Source organism: Aulostomus chinensis, chromosome 5, assembly GCF_037954235.1.
Source record: "Aulostomus chinensis isolate RoL2024-O1b breed Wild chromosome 5, RoL_Achi_v1.0, whole genome shotgun sequence".
Classification (NCBI taxonomy): domain Eukaryota; kingdom Metazoa; phylum Chordata; class Actinopteri; order Syngnathiformes; family Aulostomidae; genus Aulostomus; species Aulostomus chinensis.
The window spans coordinates 23,770,167-23,788,589 of NC_141324.1; the positions used below are offsets into that span (position 1 = coordinate 23,770,167).

Below are 18,423 nucleotides of genomic sequence, written 5' to 3' on the forward strand. Positions count from 1 at the left end.
CACATAGAGACAGACAACCATTCACACTCACAGTCACACCTACGGTTTTCAATTTAGAGTATCAATCAGCCTCGTCCCCTCTTGATGTCTTTGGACTGTGGGAGGAAGCTGGAGCACCAGAGAGAACCCACACAGGAACAGGGAGAACATGGAGACTCCACACAGAGAAATCCTGTGCTCGAGGCGGGGCTCGAACCCAGAACCTTCTTGCTGTGAGGCAAAAGTGCTGACCACTGCACCATCATGCCACCCACAATTCTTCTTCCATTTTTTAAACATATATCAGAATATGTAACCAGTGTATAAAGTCATAACATCAACAAGAACTCAAAAGTATGTGGACACTAAATGAAACATCCTGCTTTGAAATCAGCACAAGACAAGCACGTCAGACCATCACCACAAGAGTCACACTCCTAATCCAATCAGTTTTCAGCAACTTTTCCAGACCTCATGATGGGGTCAGATATTCTTTATAAATCGCTTCACAACAGGCGTTCATCCATTTCTGTCGACCTCAGCCGTGATAGAAGTAGAAGAAGAAGAGGAGCAGGAGGAAAACTGCCATCATGAAGACTCTGCTGCTGGCCTCCGTTCTCATCGCTGGACTGTTTGGCTTTTTAGCCTCAGCCCCAGCCCCCGGACCCTACCATGCCTTCTGCAGAATGCTCTGGTAAGCTTGTCCTGTATTAGACCTCAGAAAGACCTCGTTACCTAGGAATCCTAGACGGACTGAAAACATCAGTGGAAAGTAAATTTCTTCTCTTTCTTCTCCTGATTCTGCTTGCTTCAGATTTACAGTCAAAATGTTTTCCAGTGAAGTGTTGCTTTTTATCTTGCTGAATGTGCTCATATTCTGCTTCCAGGCTCTTTTCAATACCTTGTGCTGAAGTCAGTACACAAATAGCTCAACAGATTCAAGCCTTCAACCCACAGTTTGGCTGTGCGGACTGTCATTATATGGTGAGAAGAGACAATTTTCTTTGTGTAATGGACTTTTCCACATACACTTGCTAGATTTGTTTCAAAGATTAGATATTTCATGAATGTTTGGGTTCATTTGATGAATTTACTAACTAATGTGTTGTTTCCTTCCAGCTTGTGTCAGCGACTCCTCTTTCTATCCATGCCAACCACACGTCTGCAGACAGCCTCCAGGCTGAGAACATCACCCTCACCTTAAGCACCACCGTCATGGTCAGCGGCTGCCGTGTCACCGTGAGTAGCAGTGAAGCTTCTTTTTTAAGGAGGCTGATTATAGCTACTAGATTCTAATAGATACTTTCCATGTTTATCAGGCTCAGTCTACGTCTTTAGGATTTACCAGCCTTCTTGATGATGGACTCAACTACTGCAACCTCTACAACCTGGTGTCAGGTGAGCTCGGGAGACGTTTTTTGCAGATGTGTATTATATTTCCGTGCATACTGCTATAGTATGTATGATAACTGTACCCTTTAACACCAAAATGATGATCTTAACTGACTTAAATTTGTTGTATAGCTTGTTATGATAGAAAATTCAGAGTTGTCTGCGTGTATTTGATTCTTCTGCGTTCAAATGGAATCATCTGATAACGCTTGTGCATCTTTTGATTCCAGCGAGTGGACTGGCCTCATCTCCAGGCTTCATGGAGGTGACCAACGAGTGGGCTTGCCTGGGCCACGGACTCGCCACCTGTACAGACTAACAAGCTCTGAAGTTCAAACTGCTATGATTTGCTGCGCTTGAATCAGCAAGATATTATCCTTTTATCTATACCAATAAAAAAAAAAACTGCAATTTGACTTTGTCCAGTTGCATATGTGTATTTATTCATTTATTACCAGAGCTGTGACGGTAAATGAGACTGATGCTACAATTGTGTTGCATTGCGATCCCTGCAACATGTTTTTATACCACATTACCTCATTTTTACACCGCTTTATTGTACCTTTAAAGCTTAAAGCTGTTAAGAATGATCATATATATATTTAATATATAAAATGGTCTAATATTAAGTCAAATGAGATCAGAGTCAGTTAGATAAGTTGATTCTTCTGTGAATGAGGTGAAGCCAAAACTGTCACGCTGTGCTGCTTATTTGCGGCTTGTGGTTGCAGCATCACTGTTTCATTGCATTGTCAAGAGACATTCATCTCTTCAGACACAGACCTGAACCATTTAATGGAGACCAGCAGCAACCTCAGGCCATTACACATACACACACACGCACACACACACACGAGTCCGTAATTCACAATAATCAATTATACCAGAAACACTCACACAAGAGATTACAGCCATTAAACCATAAAATCTAGAGACACACTATTAGCTACATTGCTTTGTCATACAATGCAAAATTCAGCGTTGGGTTTGGTTTTTTTCAGTAGCTTCCATGTCATGTGACCTAGGGACTTCAAATTAGTTCCAGTTAGTACATGGGAGACATTTCTTTTCATTGCAGATTGCATTATTGCACTCACCTGCATTTCTGGTTTCTAGCATGTAAATATTTCCCTCTGTGCTAATATAAATTAGGATTACCACCAATTTTTTGTATTTCTGACCCCTTTTTTTTTTTTTTTTTTACATCCATCAATATAGAAACAGTTCAGAAAACTTCAATTTCCAGTTCTGTTTAATGCCATTTGGAAGGACGGAAAAACCATCACATCACAAATTGTATTCACGCAGGCTTTTAATCTTGTTTTACAACTTTAAAATCTTTTAATCATTACTCACTCGATCTAATGGCAGAATGCATAATGGTCATTTATAAGTCAGATGACTTCCTCGCTGCTTTCTGGACTTAAAGTGGAACATCAGAGGATCGGGAAGCTTGACATTTTACTCTCATTCTATCTGCAGGACAGAATGTCTGAATTTGTGTAAATGTCACAGCAAAGGAAAACGTATGACACAACCAGAGTTTTCTTTATTTTCCTTAAACCACGTCAGGACCAGAAAATCACCAGTAAATACGAAACCCTTGACCTTGACAACAGAATCATAAAATATATAACAGTTTTAAGTCCATCTACATGACGTTGAACTAAAAAAAAACCAAAACAGGCAAAAAGAAAGTTTCTCAAAGCACACATGTTGATATCACATGACTTATTTTCTGCATTTTGCATTTTATGCACATCTTGATTAACATGTTGGAAAGTAACTAAGTATCTAAAAACCTTCAGTGCATCTTTGTACTCTATTTGCTCAAGTTCTGCGCCACTAATTGTCTGACGGTAGTATTGTAGTTAATACTCGACATTTTTAGTGACTAGTTGCATTCAAGATGCAAATACTGTAACCTATGATATATTTGCGAATACATTTGAAAAGTAAATCAATGTTTTCCAGCCTTTTGTGTAACACAAACCAGGGTCACATGTCAAATGTTTATCTCCCTGTAACAGCTCTCCTGGTCGCATGTGGTTACATGTTCAAACGATTTCATATCCGGTCCAAAATCAAAGATAACAAACACATTTGTGTATTTTTTTTCATTGACATTTCTCATCTCACAACCTGTCAGATTGATCTGGTGTCCCTGCATATAGAAATGTATATTAAGAAGTCCAAACTGGCTCCGCCTCCAGCTACTACTACCCCAGCATGCTGCTGTCACACACATGCTTCAGGTCCAGTGTCATATAAATCATCAGTAAAGTAATTCACTTTGATATTATACTCCATTTTGCTACCCATACTTGTACTTCAATGGGGGTTTCATGCAGGATAAGTATTTGTAATGGAGTATTTTCTTACTGCTGCATTGGTTCTTTTACTTAGGTGATAAGGGTAACTAGTAAACTAAAACTGTGTTATGGGGATTTATTTTCCTAAATTAAGACAACAGAACCTTCTTTTGTGTTATGCTCAGCTCTGATGCTGTGGAGTTTTGATGGTGGAGGAGTTGTGTGCGCTATGATTGTATTAGCTGGGTGTGCATTAGTGTATATCAGTTTTCATGCCAGACAAAAGTGCGAAATTATGAATGTGTTCTTGTGATCATATCCTGTTCATTGAAAAGTGCCGCAGATTTGACTCAGTGTGACTCATCTATGATTCAAAACTCGAGCCACTCATTCTACCAAATGTCTCAACTTCTGTTTAATCTAAATGAACAAATGAGTCATCAGAAAAACGTCAACATCAGTTTTAGCGAATCATACGGTGGAGGTTTTCATATGTAACTACATCTCCCAGCCCTAACGGATTCATATGACATTGTGAAACAAAATAAAGGAAAGCAGGAGCGGTGATAAAGAAGAGTATTTGATCAGTCCATGTTCAGCTTTGGAAACGATTAAAACCTGCAGTCACGGTGACTCACCTCCCTCTGTGCAGCCACACTTCAGCACTCCATTGCTCAACACAGCAGCAGGGCGTTGAATAAGTTGTTGTAAACGGCAATTTTGTGTCACAGCAAAGGACGCAGTGGTTTGATGTCTAACAAGAGACGTTTAACGGCTACACAGTTGAAAGCAGGATCAGCGAGAGACATTGACATTGCAGTGATGGAAGTAGTTCTACTTCTGAGGTGCTTGACTGCTGCAGAGGGTGAAAATGAATTTGACTTTGCTGTCGAATCACTTATAGAAATCGGTATTAACCTCAAAGTTCAATTTCTACAACACACATCTTTCATCAAAGAGTTATTTTTTATACCAAGAGATGAAGAATCCAAACATACATACATAAAGAACTGAATGTACTTAGAATTAATTGAATTTCTTACAATTTTGAGGTTGCCAACTCACTCAGAGGGTCTTTCCAACACAGGAAAGTGAGCATGAATAATTAGTTTAGAGCTGGAGAACATTGTGACGCGAGTGATCTCACGCTATGCATCATTTTGCATGTACAGCCTTGATTATTTCAATTCTAAGGATGATTCTTTTAACCCCAAGTACAAAACCACAGCTTGAAAATAAAATAAATACACATACATCTTTTCGTGTGTATACACATGGTGGCAAAATAAAAATTGTAAACAAATATGAGTACATTTCTAAAGATATTTGTGCGAGTAAAATGAAAGAAACCTTGAACAGCATTCTTGAGATTGACTCAATAGACAATCCGAATATATTAAAATTTTGATTTATTTAATTTAATATGAACAATGTTCTGTCAAACAAAAAAAAATTATAAAAGTTAAAAGGTTTATGCCGTATAATTTTAACAATTGTACCATAACCAGATTATTATCGTACCACTCCTAGTGAAACTAAAGTGTAGCCAACTTCTCTTTAGCTTCACTCTGAAAATGGCTCAGATCACATTTTTCTTTACGCATGTGATATATTTTTTCATCTGGAGATCCATTCGCAGCACAAGTCAAGTTTCACTCTGAAATGTCAACCTCGGAGTAACTCAAGTCTGGCAGCAATGATAGTTTTGCCCTCAAAGTCCAGCATTTAGTCAAACAGTAACTTTTCCTGTCTGCTGGCTTACAGCTGAAGGGTCAAAATACCTGTAGGAACTCAAATCAGACTTCTGATCGATACAAAAAACGGCAACGGTGACTCCATCATCATCCGATGTTTTCAGTGGACTTGAACAAATATTCAAATATTCAATATTCAAGAAATGTGACTGTGTTGAGTCATGTCTATTACTAGTGGAGCACGTTACAATCCCACACATTATTATGCCTTGCAAGCAGACAAATAACAGTAGACCGACAAGGTGAAATTAGAAAAAAGTTGCTTGTCAATTTAAAACGTATTTATTTGATTCAGAATTGTATCACCTCTGTGCTTATAACAAGCTAAAAATTTCAAATGGGTTATGACAGATATTTCATATCATTTGCAGGCAGAGAGTCCCACTCCGAGGCAGAGCCACTCGTTGGTGAACTCAGTGAATCCAGGAGCTTTAGAGAGTCCACTTCCTGTAAGGAACGGGACAATGAGCTTTAAAGGAAAAACATGTTTCCACTCATCAGGATAGAACTTTCAAAGTAAAGGCACAACTAATGTGAAGAAAGGGTGTGTGAAAACACACCTACTATGATGTTACGGAGATTGCAGTAGTTGGTGCCGTTATCTAACAGGCTGGACCAGAACGCCGACACAGAGGAACCCTGAGGAACCGATGGAACATGAGAATTTTAGGCTGGATTCAAATCTTTAAATTCAGTATTTTTTAAGTGAATGCTGCGTAAAAACACAGGAGACTCACATCTACGTGGCAGCCCATGCTCATAGCTGTGGGAGTCATGGTGAAGTTGACGTTCTCGACCTGACCGACTGCAGAAGTGTGGTTGGCCTGAATGTGAGCCGGAGTCACTGGGCCAAGCTGGGTTGAAAGCAAAGAAAAAGATGCACTTATATCGATCTTAACTCCAAAACAGCTAAATTAATCCGCAGGAGTCCTCTCTTACCTTGTAGGAGCCCATTGCTTTGATCTGGGACACAATGGCCATGTTTACTTTAACACATGGCACACCGACCAACCTGAAGGAAAAGATTCTGTTCAGTCCCCATCTACTGAGTAATCGTCGTATTTACTTACATATTTTTCCACCAATGTTGACACACAACAAAACGTTACCAGACAATCCTGCAGAAGGCATGCGTTGTTTCAGCAGGCGTACTATTTGTGATAAAACACAATCCAAGTACGAGCATACAGGCCACGATCAAAGTCTTCACAGCCATGATGAATCTTGATCCGAGTTTTCCAGGGCTGTCTGGAGGCTTCTGGGCTCAGCGTTTATATAGAATGCTGCGTGAAAGGAGCAACCACTGGCTTGTCATGTGGACCCGTGCACAAGTGATTTGCATGCCATTTCACAGCATCTCTCACCCCAGCAGGGCTGCATTCAACAGCCTGAATTCCCCAGAAGTATTCAAAGAAAAACACCAGTGGGGTTTTAGTAAATCAGAAGATAGTAAAAACTCTTTTGTCACATGTAGATAATTGGTTCATGTCTCTAAGCTTTGCATCCCCAGTCTTGTGATTCCTCTGAGTTTATAAAACTTTTACAACTCCTGCATCAATGCTATCACAACTCCAAATAATAATCAATCAAATCTCTCGTAATCATTGCGGTTTTAAGCACGAACATTTGTTCACAAAAGGAACCACATTTTCATGAAGAAGATACGGTACATTTTCTTGAAACTAACACACTTTTATCGAGGAAGACAGAGAAAAATTAGTGTTAAATGCTCTTATAAATTAACTTTGACATTCATGAATCAATTAGAAATTGGGATGACGTGCAATCACAGCTTATCAAATTTAGTTTGAACACAAACAAGCTCGAACGCATCTGTGTCAGCAATCATAGTGCAACAGGACGACTCATACTACTGTTTCAAGGTGACAGTGCTCCGGTTCTCCAAGTGAATGAGTTTGGTGTCATCCCAGAAGGTCCAGGCTGTGGGCCAGACTTTATCCCTCAACAGCTGACCTCCTTATCTCTATAGGTATGGAAGTGTCATTTCTAGAAGAGCGGGTTATCTTGTGGATAAGTGGGGCCAAATTCCTGTAGCCAGATTCCTAAATCATGCGGAAAGACTTTGCAGAAGAGTGGAGGCTCTTTCATGGTTCTAATAAATCAAATACACAGTTTTTGTATTTAGAATTTTGACCATGTGGCATATAAGATAAGTTGAGATAAGATAAGACAAGAAATTAAATAATAGTATGATTTTACATGGATGGACAGATGAGATATCTAATTTTATTTATGAATGAAATTGTTTTTTTTGTATTACAATTATATATAATATTTGTCTTGTACAGATATATTATTTTTTGTCATTGCGTATAAAATATGCGCATCTGTGACAACACTTTTCATTTTGTGTTTCTGTTGTACTTACGTGTAGTTTGTTAAATAAATGTTGTTGTTTTTTAAAAAGACAAGATGAGACAAGACGAGATGCTGCATTGCCCTGCTACGAGTAGACAGACACGTCGTCAGATTGAGCCCGTTGTCTCACTGGTAAAGTTCAGAACTATAAAAGTATCAACATAGATATCAGAAAGAATAAAGTGTTAACATCAACATGCAGAAATGAATGACCTTTTAGGTTTCTGTGTTGTATTCATCATCAGTGTGCTTGAGATATTTCTCCCAAGAAGAACAACAAAGGGCACTTACAGCTGAGGCTGCCGCGACTGAACTACAGCACATTGTTAATCACATGTCGTTGCAAGCAGACAATCACGTCTCCTGCCTTTGTTTCATCTTTGTAAACTCTGCTTACATGCTAAAGTTCTTAATAATTGATTGACCTGGATTCACAACCCGTAGGGCTCTGGGTCGTCTTACCAGCATGAAAATTCAATTAATAGACTGGAGGCCATAAACAAAAAAACGCCCATCAGAAGCCTTTTATTTTCATTCATGCCATTTAAACTGAATGGAAACATAATCGTGTTTCCCCTCAGGCAAAAGAAGAAATATGCAAATGTTTCAAGAAGCCTACAGTGATAATGAAGTGCGTGTCAGTTTACAAATCATGTCTCAGGCCAGATGAAAATATGTCCCTGTTTTCTGTCTGCAGATGGCGCCAGACTACAACCCTTCGCCAGAGTATCCCTCCTCTCACGGAAGGGCCTCTTGTAGGGACACAGACATCAAGTCCTATTTGTCAGTGTGCTGCATTATCTGGCAGCACAGAAATGTCAGTAGAACACATAACAGATAGCAATAAATCCAGCGAAGGATTCGGTGTCTGACGCAAGTTTATCTGTAATTAAATGATGCAATTATTAGTCGCAGATGCCTTAATAATGGTCTGGCAGTTAATGAAATAAATACAGTGAGCATGCAAAATCACATGATATTTAATGGCTGAGCTGTGTCTCAGGAGGGAGATGATGGGGGGGTAGTCGTTGTTTCCACCCAAGAATCTCCCAGTGGTCCCGTCTGTCTGAGACACGCCGTCATACAATTGAATGGGAGTGACACTCTTCTTTTGCCACTAATGAGGAGCCCCGCAGAGCGATGTTATTCAGTATGTATGAGTAACAGCACTACAACAATTCATTTACATAAGAGCTTTGTGTATCCCTTATAATTTAGCATGGATTTTACATCTTTGTTGCATTCTTTATTCTTTCTTTTTTTAATGTTTGCACCTCTTGTTGAATGTATTAATTGTCTTGGGCCTATTATCAGTACAAGGGGGAAATTGTGTTTTTTTGTGTGTTTTGAATTCAGTTTTAATTTACAAGTGTTTGTGATTGGGAGACAACATCAACTTTTATCTTCATTTTGTATTCTGCCTTCGCGTTTGCTAAGATTTCTACAAGCACAATAGATTTGAGGGATAGATAAATGGGTTCTGTTTACTCGCCACCTTTTCAGATTAGAAGACAAATTACACTGAGCCACAATATGAGAATAATGAATTAAATGGAGATGAAAACAAACACGATTCAACAAAAGCAAGATGAGTTTGTAGTTCGTCACAGTTTAAGAGCCACATCTTTGCAGTGTACTTGAGCTGGAAGCAGAAACAGTCAGCCATCAACCTCAGGAGACCTCAGGAACCGACCACCACAAGGCGGCGGTGACTAAGAGGATCAGTGAGGTGTTAAGAGAGGTGCTGCTTGAGCTGCAGAAGTTGACCAGAAATATTTTGACTGATTTAAAATGAGTCTGATTTTATGCAAATTAAGATCAGGCACCTCATGGATGACAGTTTCATTTAGAAGCTTTGCAGCAGGATTCTGCATCTGTATGAAAACGGTCTAGTGATTCTACAGAGAAGTCAAAAATGAGTCAGCGTTGGAGTGGACCCACTGTTTACTTTTGCCTCAGGCTCCTGAAAGCATGACGAAGCCCCGTTGTGAATAAAACAAACAACAACAAAAAAATCATCACCTTCTCCCTGTAAACACAAACTAGATCTTAGTCTTAACCACGAAAAACTGAACTGAATCCCATATGTTTGATGTACACGGGGATGATCTACAAAGTTGGATGGCCTCAGCCCAGTTCGTTTATGATGGTGGTAGTTTACTGAGCCATTTGTGAGGTTGGTGAGTGCAGCAGTGACTGTTCACAGGGCAGTCCTGCAACGCCAGACCAAATGCTGCTGTGGAGACCATCTGCTGAGAATGAAAAGTGTCACAATCTGTCTCTCGAACGATGCATCATTTTCATATTCTCATCAAATGGCCAAAAGTGATAGTTCATCGCTTATATTATACTGTATTTAACAGTCGTTCGTTAACCCATCTATGGTTTTCAGGAAACAGAGAAACACTTTGAGCTACTTTTGTTTTATCTGAAAATCCACATTTTTTCCCTATATTTTTCAGATCATAGTTACTCGTTGATAGCTGATTTCAGTGGAGTAATAACAATTTGCGACACAAACATCCAAGGGACATTTAGTGAAGTAGAATGAACAGATCCTTCATTAAAAATGTAAAGGATAAAAATAAAAATCACAACCACTGTGGAATAAAAGTATAGTTACTCGAGATACTCTTGCTAGATATTTTTGTACTTGGTGTCGAAGGGTTTATCAGCAGTTTACTGTATGTCTGCGCCACTTAGAAAACAGGTTAAAAGCTGATAGATTCTGGTAACATTGCAAAGAAGATCAATGACACTTAAGGTATTCTCTCTAAAACATTTTCCTTTTCGTCAATGTCAGAGACAGGGTAATTTGAACTCTCAAATATTATCTATTCAAAAACAATGAAAGTTAAGTCTATGGGCTGTTGTTTGTATAGAAAATATCTTTGTTACTTGTTTGACTTTTCAAAATATCCCTAAACGGCATCTAAACGTCATTAAAATGAAATCAAAACTGTAAAAGAGTCACACTGTTAAGGAATTAATAATAATGTAGGATTTTCCTGCGCCGATACTCTCGTAATCTCTCGCGATGATTTGCAACCTGCGTAACATTAACTGTGCTGATCTCGGAGTTGGCTAGCGGGTGGGAGTGTTGGGCGAGTGGAGCAAGAGGATCGCTACTGGAGGCAAACAAAGTCAGCGATATCTTATTTTAGTTTACAGCCGTTTCAGAGATTGAGACGGTGAAACTTCAGTCGTCGCCCTCCTCGTGTTGCTGCTCTGAGTTTGCTGCACTTTGTTTTAGTTGGAATTAATGGCGTTGAATGTTGCTTTTGCATGAAACTTAAGGCTTTGCTAGTATAATAACTCTTAGCCTACTGTTATAGCAAGTAACTTGTTAAATAATTTTCATTAAACTATTGTGCAGACAAGAGATTGAGTACTGGTGAGAACCTGCAAGTCCAAAGGTTGTGCAGATGACCTGGTTTGACACTTTTCTTCTCACGTGTGACGTTTCTTCAGTCCTAATTATTAACCAAATACTTGATACTGTTCCAGTTCGGGGGCACACTGAGGATCCAGCATGTCAAAGCTGAGCGGGAAGGTTCAGACCGTTCTGGGTCTGGTGGACCCGGACCAGCTGGGCCGCACCATGACCCACGAGCACCTGACGATGAGTTTCGAGTGCTGCTACTTCCCCCCTCCTCCAGGTGATGAGGAGGTGGCCGAGAAACCTTTCCAGATGCAGCACATGTACTGGCTCAGACAGAACCCCTACAGCTGCCATGAGAACCTGCTGCTGCAGCAGGAGACCAGTGCCGTGCGGGACGAGCTGCTGGCCTACAGGAAGGCCGGCGGGGGTACGATAGTGGAGAACACCACCACAGGCATCGACAGGGACTTGCCCACCCTCAGGCAGCTAGCCAAGGACACCGGCGTCCACATCATTGCAGGAGCAGGGTACTACGTAGACTGCACCCACACTGAGGCCACCAAGAAAATGACCGTGGAGAAGGTGAGTCCCAGGCTGGGTGTAGCTGTTGCACCAAAATCACACTCGCACCCATTGCATCATCGTATGCTGTGGTTCACATGCGTCGAGTCTGTCTAAGGTGGATGAGACAGAAATATCAGAATTATCATTTTAAAGTAACGGTGTGTAGAATTTGGAGGAATCTCAGGGCAGACAGGTAACGAAAAATGATATTCATGACGACATATCAATTTAGATCTTTCACGATCACCCCGAAAACATGAAGGCTGATGGAGAGATTCAAGCCTTGTTTCCACATGTTGCTGCCTGGAGTCTGGTAGTAGGTAAATACACTAGAAGTTAATTCTACCTAAACCTGAGTGATCCTCCTCCTCCTCAGTGTGCTAGCAAAAACAAGCTAACAGGCTAGGAGTTGGCTAAGTAACAAGCTTTAGATAAGGTTAAAACTGTATTCGTGAACCAAACTCCACTCAGAAAACAAGCATTTTAATGTCTGTCTGCTTGTCATTTTGCAGGCGGATGTGACAAAACATTGTCATTATTACGGCCTTGTTTTGATGTGTTGAGTGCAATAAAATCACAATGAAGTTGAGGGCTTCAATCGCGAACCGACCACTAGATGTCACTAGATCCCACACTGTTTCTTTAAAGTACCAATTTGACCCAAATTAGGGCAAGAGTAAGGTTGCAGTAGAGGGATGGTGCCCTGTTTTGACTAACTTCTCATTTCCTGCCATTCAGCTCACCGACATCATCGTCAGTGAGGTGCTTCATGGCGCTGACGGCACAGACATTTGCTGCGGTGTGATTGGAGAGATCGGCACGAGTTGGCCAATCACAGAGAGCGAGAAGAAGGTGCTGAGGGCCACAGCTCATGCTCAGACCCAGCTCGGCTGCCCGGTTATCATCCATCCTGGCAGGAATCCAGCCGCTCCGGCCGAAGTCGTCCACATTCTCCAGGAGGCTGGCGGTGATATCAGCAAAACCGTCATGTCTCACCTTGACAGGTTAGGAGTGCAGGAATGTTGAGGTCAGATTTAATTGTAGGTCTTAACTGCCTGGTAGCTGCCATTGCTCATCTGGGGAATGTATTAAAGAGGAACTTGTGCGCCTTTCCTCATCTGTTGATCATTTATCTGTATGAGTAATTGTCATTCTCATCCCTGGGACGCCCAGGGAATCCATCTACCTGCCTCAGACACCTTTCAACTCTTTGTTTAGTTTTTGGAGTTTATTCCATCAAAACGATTTTTTGTTTTTGGTTGAGAAGCAAATTCAAGAGGTCAAGCACCACATCTGACCTTAAGTATCAAAGTTATCCAATCAGAAGAAAGCGTGTTCATTGATGGGGGTCTTTAAGAAACAGGAGCTTCAACAGCTTGTGTCAGACAGAGGATGAACTGAGGGGCTGCATAAAAGTGCTGGTGCAACATGAACTATGAATCATCAAGCTACTCTGTAGTCCTTAGATAGTGGGTTCCCTTTAACCACATGAGATCAATATTAAAAAGATGGAATATGAACTTCTAAAAATCCTACACATATCGACCCTGCCTTTGTCCTGCAGGACTATATTTGATGACGCTGAGCTGCTGGAGTTTGCTGAGCTGGGAAGTTTCCTGGAATATGATCTGTTTGGGATGGAGATGCTGAATTACCCCTACAACCTGGTGGTGGACATGCCCAGCGACAGCCAGCGGGTCAAGGCGTGAGTGGGTTTTTTTGAGTCCATGTGCCAGGTATAAACACACCCCTGTGTTCACATGGAAGTGAGATCAGAGATAAAACTTGGATTTTATTCAGGGGCTTCAACGTCGTAACAACGTTATTACCTGTCAAGGTGTTCTTGCTTTTAGCAGCGTTTTTCTGTCAATGGAATTGTACAAAAACTATAAGGCAGATTTTCACCAAATCTGACTGAAGGACGCGCTATGGGCGAAGGAAGAATCCGTCAAAGTCTGAGGCAGATTAGTCACAGAGGACGCTGCATGTTTTTGTCTCGTGCCGAGGTGTCCGATGAGGATAATTCCCACGGAACACACAGCTGCCATAACTGGACTTGGGGTCTTTTCCAAACTTCACGTTTGATGAGAGTCTGAAGACATTTACGAGTTGTATCGTCATGGCGCCATTTAGTGGTCACAAACCTGATGAAAATTCATTTGGTTTTTGTAGAAATTACACTCAGGTGATGCTCAGCAACGTCCACTTACTGGATGCAGGACGTGATAGTGGCACTGCTTTCACACAAACTCCAAATATCAGTCTCACCTCCCTCTTGCTCTGTGGAACCAGCACCCACTCCAGTGTCAGCAGGGGTGCAAGCACCTTCTCATCACCTTGGTGGAGGCTTGAGCTCCGAGTGCCCTCTAGTTTTTGAGTTCCATTCTCCATTTGTGTTTTACTCACTGAGGAGAGATGCCCTGCAGTTTTCTCACACAAACTGAGACACCAGTTTCCCACCACACATGCTGAAGTTTGTGTGTGTGTGTGTGTGTGTGTGTGTGTGTGTGTGTGTGTCACAAAGGACACGAGTTTAACATCAGGAGGCGTCACAATGTCTAAACCTGTCAGTCGTGCTATATTTGCAGGCCCTTCACGTCTCACACGTTTCCTTATTTGTGTTCAGCTTGGCGTTGCTGGCTAAAGAGGGCTACGAGGACAAGCTATTGGTCGCGCATGACATCCACACCAAGAACCGTCTAACTAAGTACGGTGGCCACGGCTTCTCTCACATCCTGAGGAACATTGTGCCGAAGATGCTGATGAGGGGCATGTCGCAGCAGCAGGTGGATAAGATCCTCATCGACAACCCCAAACGATGGCTGACCTTCAAGTGAGGGAGAAAAGAGAGCCGAGGCAGGTTTTGGTGATGCCAGACTTTTATCTCCACACTACGAAAACAACACATTAAACAAGGAATACTTTGAGATTCTTGCACTTTTTAAATTGATCTGTTAAAGTGATTTTTTTCACCCCATTAATCACTGAGCTTCCAGAGCTTGAATGTAAAAAATTGTAGCAAAGCAAAAACTTTGAAGTAGAAAATGATTATAGGCTGTGGTTTGGCCAAACCAAAAACTTTCAGAGACCCACATTAAACTGTGATTGTGTATTTGTGATGATGTATTATTTACTTAGTAAGTAACTAATATGAAAGAGCCTTGCAGTGTCAGAGTGGCTCTCATTAGCAGCCTTGTTTTGCTCACACTTCAACCACAGAACTGCTCCTGCGTTTCGTCGTCAGGAGGGTTCTAATTGTTTCATTGTCAAGTCAACAGAGTCGCTGCTTTCTTTCGTTTTTCAGTTTGTAAAAATTCTGCTTACTTAAACGTCAAATACTTGGTAATCAGTATGCCGCTCTGCTCTTCACACACAGTGTTAGATGAGTAGCCCCTCAGCGGGTGTTGGGGCGTCAATGGGAGGCTGGCGAGCCGGCGGGGCCCAGATGAAGGACACGTTCTCCTCTCATCTGGGAACAGGTGGCTTCACAGGGTGACTTCACGCCATGATCAATGGCACGATGGCCACAGCTGACTGTGCACGGTGAACAACTGTGTAACTTTTGATTAATCTTGTCAGAGGATTAGAGAGTAAAGCCATATATTATATACGAGGTTCATATCTAGCAGACTTAACAAACAGCAGGCGGATCAATGAAGGCCGACAGGTTCAAGGACACGTTGCTGTCAGGGGACTGTCCAGACCGGACCGCCGTGATGCCTCGACCGGCTGTCACGTTGACAGACAAAAAGTTTCAATCTTTAATGGTGTGTTTCATTTTACTGTCTTTATACTTCTTTTATAATCAAGCGTCGCGACGGTCGTTATGAAAAACAAAGCACGTCTCGTGGATGTGATTTTATCAATACAATGAATGCACACTCACTCAGTATATTAGCACAGCAGCTACAGTATGTTTGGCATATCAGTATTGCTAAACAGTTCATTCAACACACAATAGCGACACCAATCAAACTGACAGTTACAATCAGTGGTACAAATTAAAATTCACATCTTATTCTGTAATTACACTGTACAATAGGCTACTTTTCTTTTCCTGTGTGACTTCCTCAGCATCTTTTTGTTTTGTTTTTTTGCACTACATGGAAATGGTGGCACACTGTCCCGACTAATCCAACTGACATTGAACTCAGCATGTGCAGTGAAGCAAGTGGAAATGTGGAGCAGATCTCTTAGTCAGCGTACAGCATGAAGCCGGAGAAGGTGCTGTACTTGTTGTTGTTGCCTCCGTGCGCCTTCCCGCCGTCCAGCTTGATGTAAATCTCATCTCCGGGCTCCAGATGCAGCACCACACTGTTGCTGGCGTAGTCGTAGTTCTGGTCTGCGTCCTGAGCAATGGCGCTGGCTCTCACCTGGAAGAAAAAGTTGACATGTGTGGCGATGAAAAGTTGTTCTGCTGCTGCTGGTATCAGAACCCCGGACAGCTCCTGTCTTCTGGCTCCATTTTAACCCTCAGAGCAACTGAAAGCACGTCATTATTGTCATTGTTATTGTTATTGTTAGAAATATATATTTATATAAATGAAAGGTCTTGAAGTTGTGCGTAAAAGACAAGTCAGAAAGTCAACTTAACCAATGATCTTTCACGATGCTGAGAATCTAAATATTTCAAAGAAGCTCCGCAACAAATGTAAAGGTCAAGGTTCCTACCTGGTTGTTTTTGCAGAGGTCGGCCCACATGCTAGTTCCATCTCCGCCTCGCATCAACACGTGGTACACAAAGAAGTAAATCCCTGGGATCGAGCAGGTGAATTTTCCCGTTGCGGGGTCATAGTGGTTCCCAAGGTTTGTGACCACGTCGTCGAATTTCAGTACTTCATATCCCTCGTGTTGCTTTTTCAGTCCTGCGTAAAAGGCGATCTTTGGGACCGTGTTGTAGGTGGCTGCGCTGATGGCACCGGTGGGTCCATTAGCTCCGGGTGGCCCCGGGGGGCCTGGTGAACCTCTGTCCCCCGGTGGACCAGCGGGTCCAGGTGGTCCAGGTTCACCAGCCGGACCCCTCGGACCCATCCTCCCCACGCGTCCCGGCTCTCCTTGAGGACCCTGGATGAAGGTCGGCAGCGACTGAACCAGGCGGTTGTCTTTCATTGGATTGGTCGCCTTCGCCGTGGCGGTGGTCGCCGTCCCGTGGGAGTCGCACACCATTTGACAGGATCCGAGCATCTCATAGCGGGCGGGGGTTCCGGCGGAGTTCACCACTACCGGGATCAGAACCACCAACACCAGCACCAGCGCGACACCACAAACACCAGTTGCGATCATCTGCGCTCTGCGGACTCGCTGTGTTCTCCGAGGTGGATGGTCTTCCAGCCTGCTTGTGAGCGATACCTCCTTCTGGGGAAGAATTTGACCGGATCCTTGGAGACGCTGCAACTTTTGGAGATAAAATTGTCCCTTAAATGTTTATGCGAAAAAGTAACCATCCACAACTCAACTTTACGCGCGGCAGCATCGGTCCAACTGGTGCATCTCTGCTTTCCTACCGCAATAAAAGCAACAAAGGAGATGGAAATCTACACAACATGCGTTAGGTCGTTCTGTGGCTCAAGTTTCTGCCCACCGCGGTGAGAGAATGGGCTAGAAATTAAATGTTACCCGCCTCAGTGTTTGGAGAGTGAGGGGAGGGGTGGAGGTGATGGATGGGACAGAATCCCTGCATTTCTTCAATCAAAAGACAGAGTGGAAAAACAACTGGGAGACGCATCATTGACGCTTTACAGAATAATAATACGGTGCCGCTATTTTCACATCTCAATGCCTTTATTGCAGGGATTATGTGAAGTTATTGGATTATTTCAACGGGGTTTTAACGGAGTATGTAAGTGTTGTATTGATTCTTATTCGTCTCAGCACTCCTGACCGCTCTAACATGCTGCTAACACTTACTCAACCAGCCCTAAAGGTCTTAAGCCTAATTAGGAGCATTAGAGACAAAAAGCTATAGTCCTTTGGCACCTGGTCACACCTCAGTGGCTCCCTGAGTCCAATTTATCATCTGAAGAAAATCTATAGAGCAAGTGAGAAGAAGGAGGGAGTCACAAGGAGCTGGCAGTGAGGGATGACTTCACACAAATGTAGCGATGAAATGACTGAATACTGGGCCATTTAGAGGGGAAATAAGGTGACATCACTTAATGAATTGGAATTCACCATTAACGGCTCTGTATTAAAAGAGATGCTGAGTTGAAAAGTCTTTTTGAATGTGTGATAGTCCACATACAAACTATGTAACTTTCCTGGAAGTGATCCTACCATTGATTTCTGAGGTTTGTGTTTGGCCCCATGTATTTTTCCCAAAGTGTGAGTGATGAAAGGCTAATTCTCAGAGAGGAGGCCAAATGATGATGTGCTCATGAATGCAGAGACTGTCACTCAGTGACACACCTCACCGCCCAGAGAGATGGATGACCAGGATGTGAAAACTGGTCCCGAATGGTCCCGTTTGCTCGGTAGGAGAGAAGCTTTGTCCTTATTCAGACTGCCATCTTAGGTGCATCCAGATTCGTATTAGACATGGGTGGTGCGATATTATGTATATTTGCAAATCTGATCCAAGTCATATTTAGAGGCGGTTTGACACGTGATTCCCATCAGATTTCTACGGATGCGTCTCTGTCTAGGCCAGGGGTACCCAATTCTT

At 42.2% G+C, this 18,423-nt stretch overlaps 4 protein-coding genes across 6 annotated transcripts; 2 read left to right on the plus strand and 2 right to left on the minus strand.

Annotated features, from left to right (window-relative positions):
- The first annotated feature begins 521 nt into the window (after positions 1-521).
- On the plus strand, positions 522-1,753 carry LOC147261808 (uncharacterized). The gene is made up of 5 exons (XM_086205020.1): positions 522-673; positions 867-963; positions 1,099-1,218; positions 1,299-1,377; positions 1,602-1,753. The coding sequence occupies exons 1-5, from the start codon at positions 570-572 to the stop codon at positions 1,688-1,690; spliced, it is 489 nt and encodes a 162-aa protein (XP_086061146.1). The 5' UTR covers positions 522-569; the 3' UTR covers positions 1,691-1,753.
- A 3,837-nt stretch (positions 1,754-5,590) lies between these two features.
- LOC147261809 (uncharacterized) lies at positions 5,591-6,665 on the minus strand. The gene is made up of 5 exons (XM_086205021.1): positions 6,547-6,665; positions 6,377-6,449; positions 6,175-6,291; positions 5,998-6,076; positions 5,591-5,884 (listed from the first exon to the last, which is right to left on the minus strand). The coding sequence occupies exons 1-5, from the start codon at positions 6,651-6,653 to the stop codon at positions 5,799-5,801; spliced, it is 462 nt and encodes a 153-aa protein (XP_086061147.1). The 5' UTR covers positions 6,654-6,665; the 3' UTR covers positions 5,591-5,798.
- A 4,208-nt stretch (positions 6,666-10,873) lies between these two features.
- On the plus strand, positions 10,874-14,895 carry pter (phosphotriesterase related). Of its 3 annotated transcripts, none has more exons than XM_086204030.1 (5): positions 10,874-10,959; positions 11,324-11,780; positions 12,501-12,766; positions 13,327-13,467; positions 14,389-14,894. In XM_086204030.1, exons 2-5 carry the CDS (start codon positions 11,349-11,351, stop codon positions 14,597-14,599), a joined length of 1,050 nt encoding a protein of 349 aa, XP_086060156.1. In that variant the 5' UTR covers positions 10,874-10,959; positions 11,324-11,348; the 3' UTR covers positions 14,600-14,894. The 3 variants fall into 3 exon arrangements, with proteins under 3 accessions (XP_086060156.1, XP_086060155.1, XP_086060154.1); XM_086204029.1 differs by having other exon boundaries at positions 10,886-11,210; positions 14,389-14,895; XM_086204028.1 differs by having other exon boundaries at positions 10,886-11,232; positions 14,389-14,892.
- On the minus strand, positions 14,646-17,462 carry c1ql3b (complement component 1, q subcomponent-like 3b). The gene is made up of 2 exons (XM_086204031.1): positions 16,434-17,462; positions 14,646-16,135 (listed from the first exon to the last, which is right to left on the minus strand). The coding sequence occupies exons 1-2, from the start codon at positions 17,043-17,045 to the stop codon at positions 15,956-15,958; spliced, it is 792 nt and encodes a 263-aa protein (XP_086060157.1). The 5' UTR covers positions 17,046-17,462; the 3' UTR covers positions 14,646-15,955.
- Positions 17,463-18,423: the final 961 nt, after the last annotated feature.

Coding starts and splice junctions, on each gene's coding strand:
- LOC147261808 (XM_086205020.1), top strand. CDS start 570: ATGAAGACTCTGCTGCTGGCCTCCGTTCTCATCGCTGGACTGTTTGGC. Junction 964..1,098: donor GTGCGGACTGTCATTATATG/GTGAGAAGAGAC, acceptor GTTTCCTTCCAG/CTTGTGTCAGCGACTCCTCT. Junction 1,219..1,298: donor TCAGCGGCTGCCGTGTCACC/GTGAGTAGCAGT, acceptor CATGTTTATCAG/GCTCAGTCTACGTCTTTAGG.
- LOC147261809 (XM_086205021.1), bottom strand. CDS start 6,653: ATGGCTGTGAAGACTTTGATCGTGGCCTGTATGCTCGTACTTGGATTG. Junction 6,450..6,546: donor GCCTTCTGCAGGATTGTCTG/GTAACGTTTTGT, acceptor CTTTTCCTTCAG/GTTGGTCGGTGTGCCATGTG. Junction 6,077..6,174: donor GCATGGGCTGCCACGTAGAT/GTGAGTCTCCTG, acceptor TCGGTTCCTCAG/GGTTCCTCTGTGTCGGCGTT.
- pter (XM_086204030.1), top strand. CDS start 11,349: ATGTCAAAGCTGAGCGGGAAGGTTCAGACCGTTCTGGGTCTGGTGGAC. Junction 11,781..12,500: donor AGAAAATGACCGTGGAGAAG/GTGAGTCCCAGG, acceptor CCTGCCATTCAG/CTCACCGACATCATCGTCAG. Junction 13,468..14,388: donor GACAGCCAGCGGGTCAAGGC/GTGAGTGGGTTT, acceptor ATTTGTGTTCAG/CTTGGCGTTGCTGGCTAAAG.
- c1ql3b (XM_086204031.1), bottom strand. CDS start 17,045: ATGATCGCAACTGGTGTTTGTGGTGTCGCGCTGGTGCTGGTGTTGGTG. Junction 16,136..16,433: donor ACCTCTGCAAAAACAACCAG/GTAGGAACCTTG, acceptor TTTTTCTTCCAG/GTGAGAGCCAGCGCCATTGC.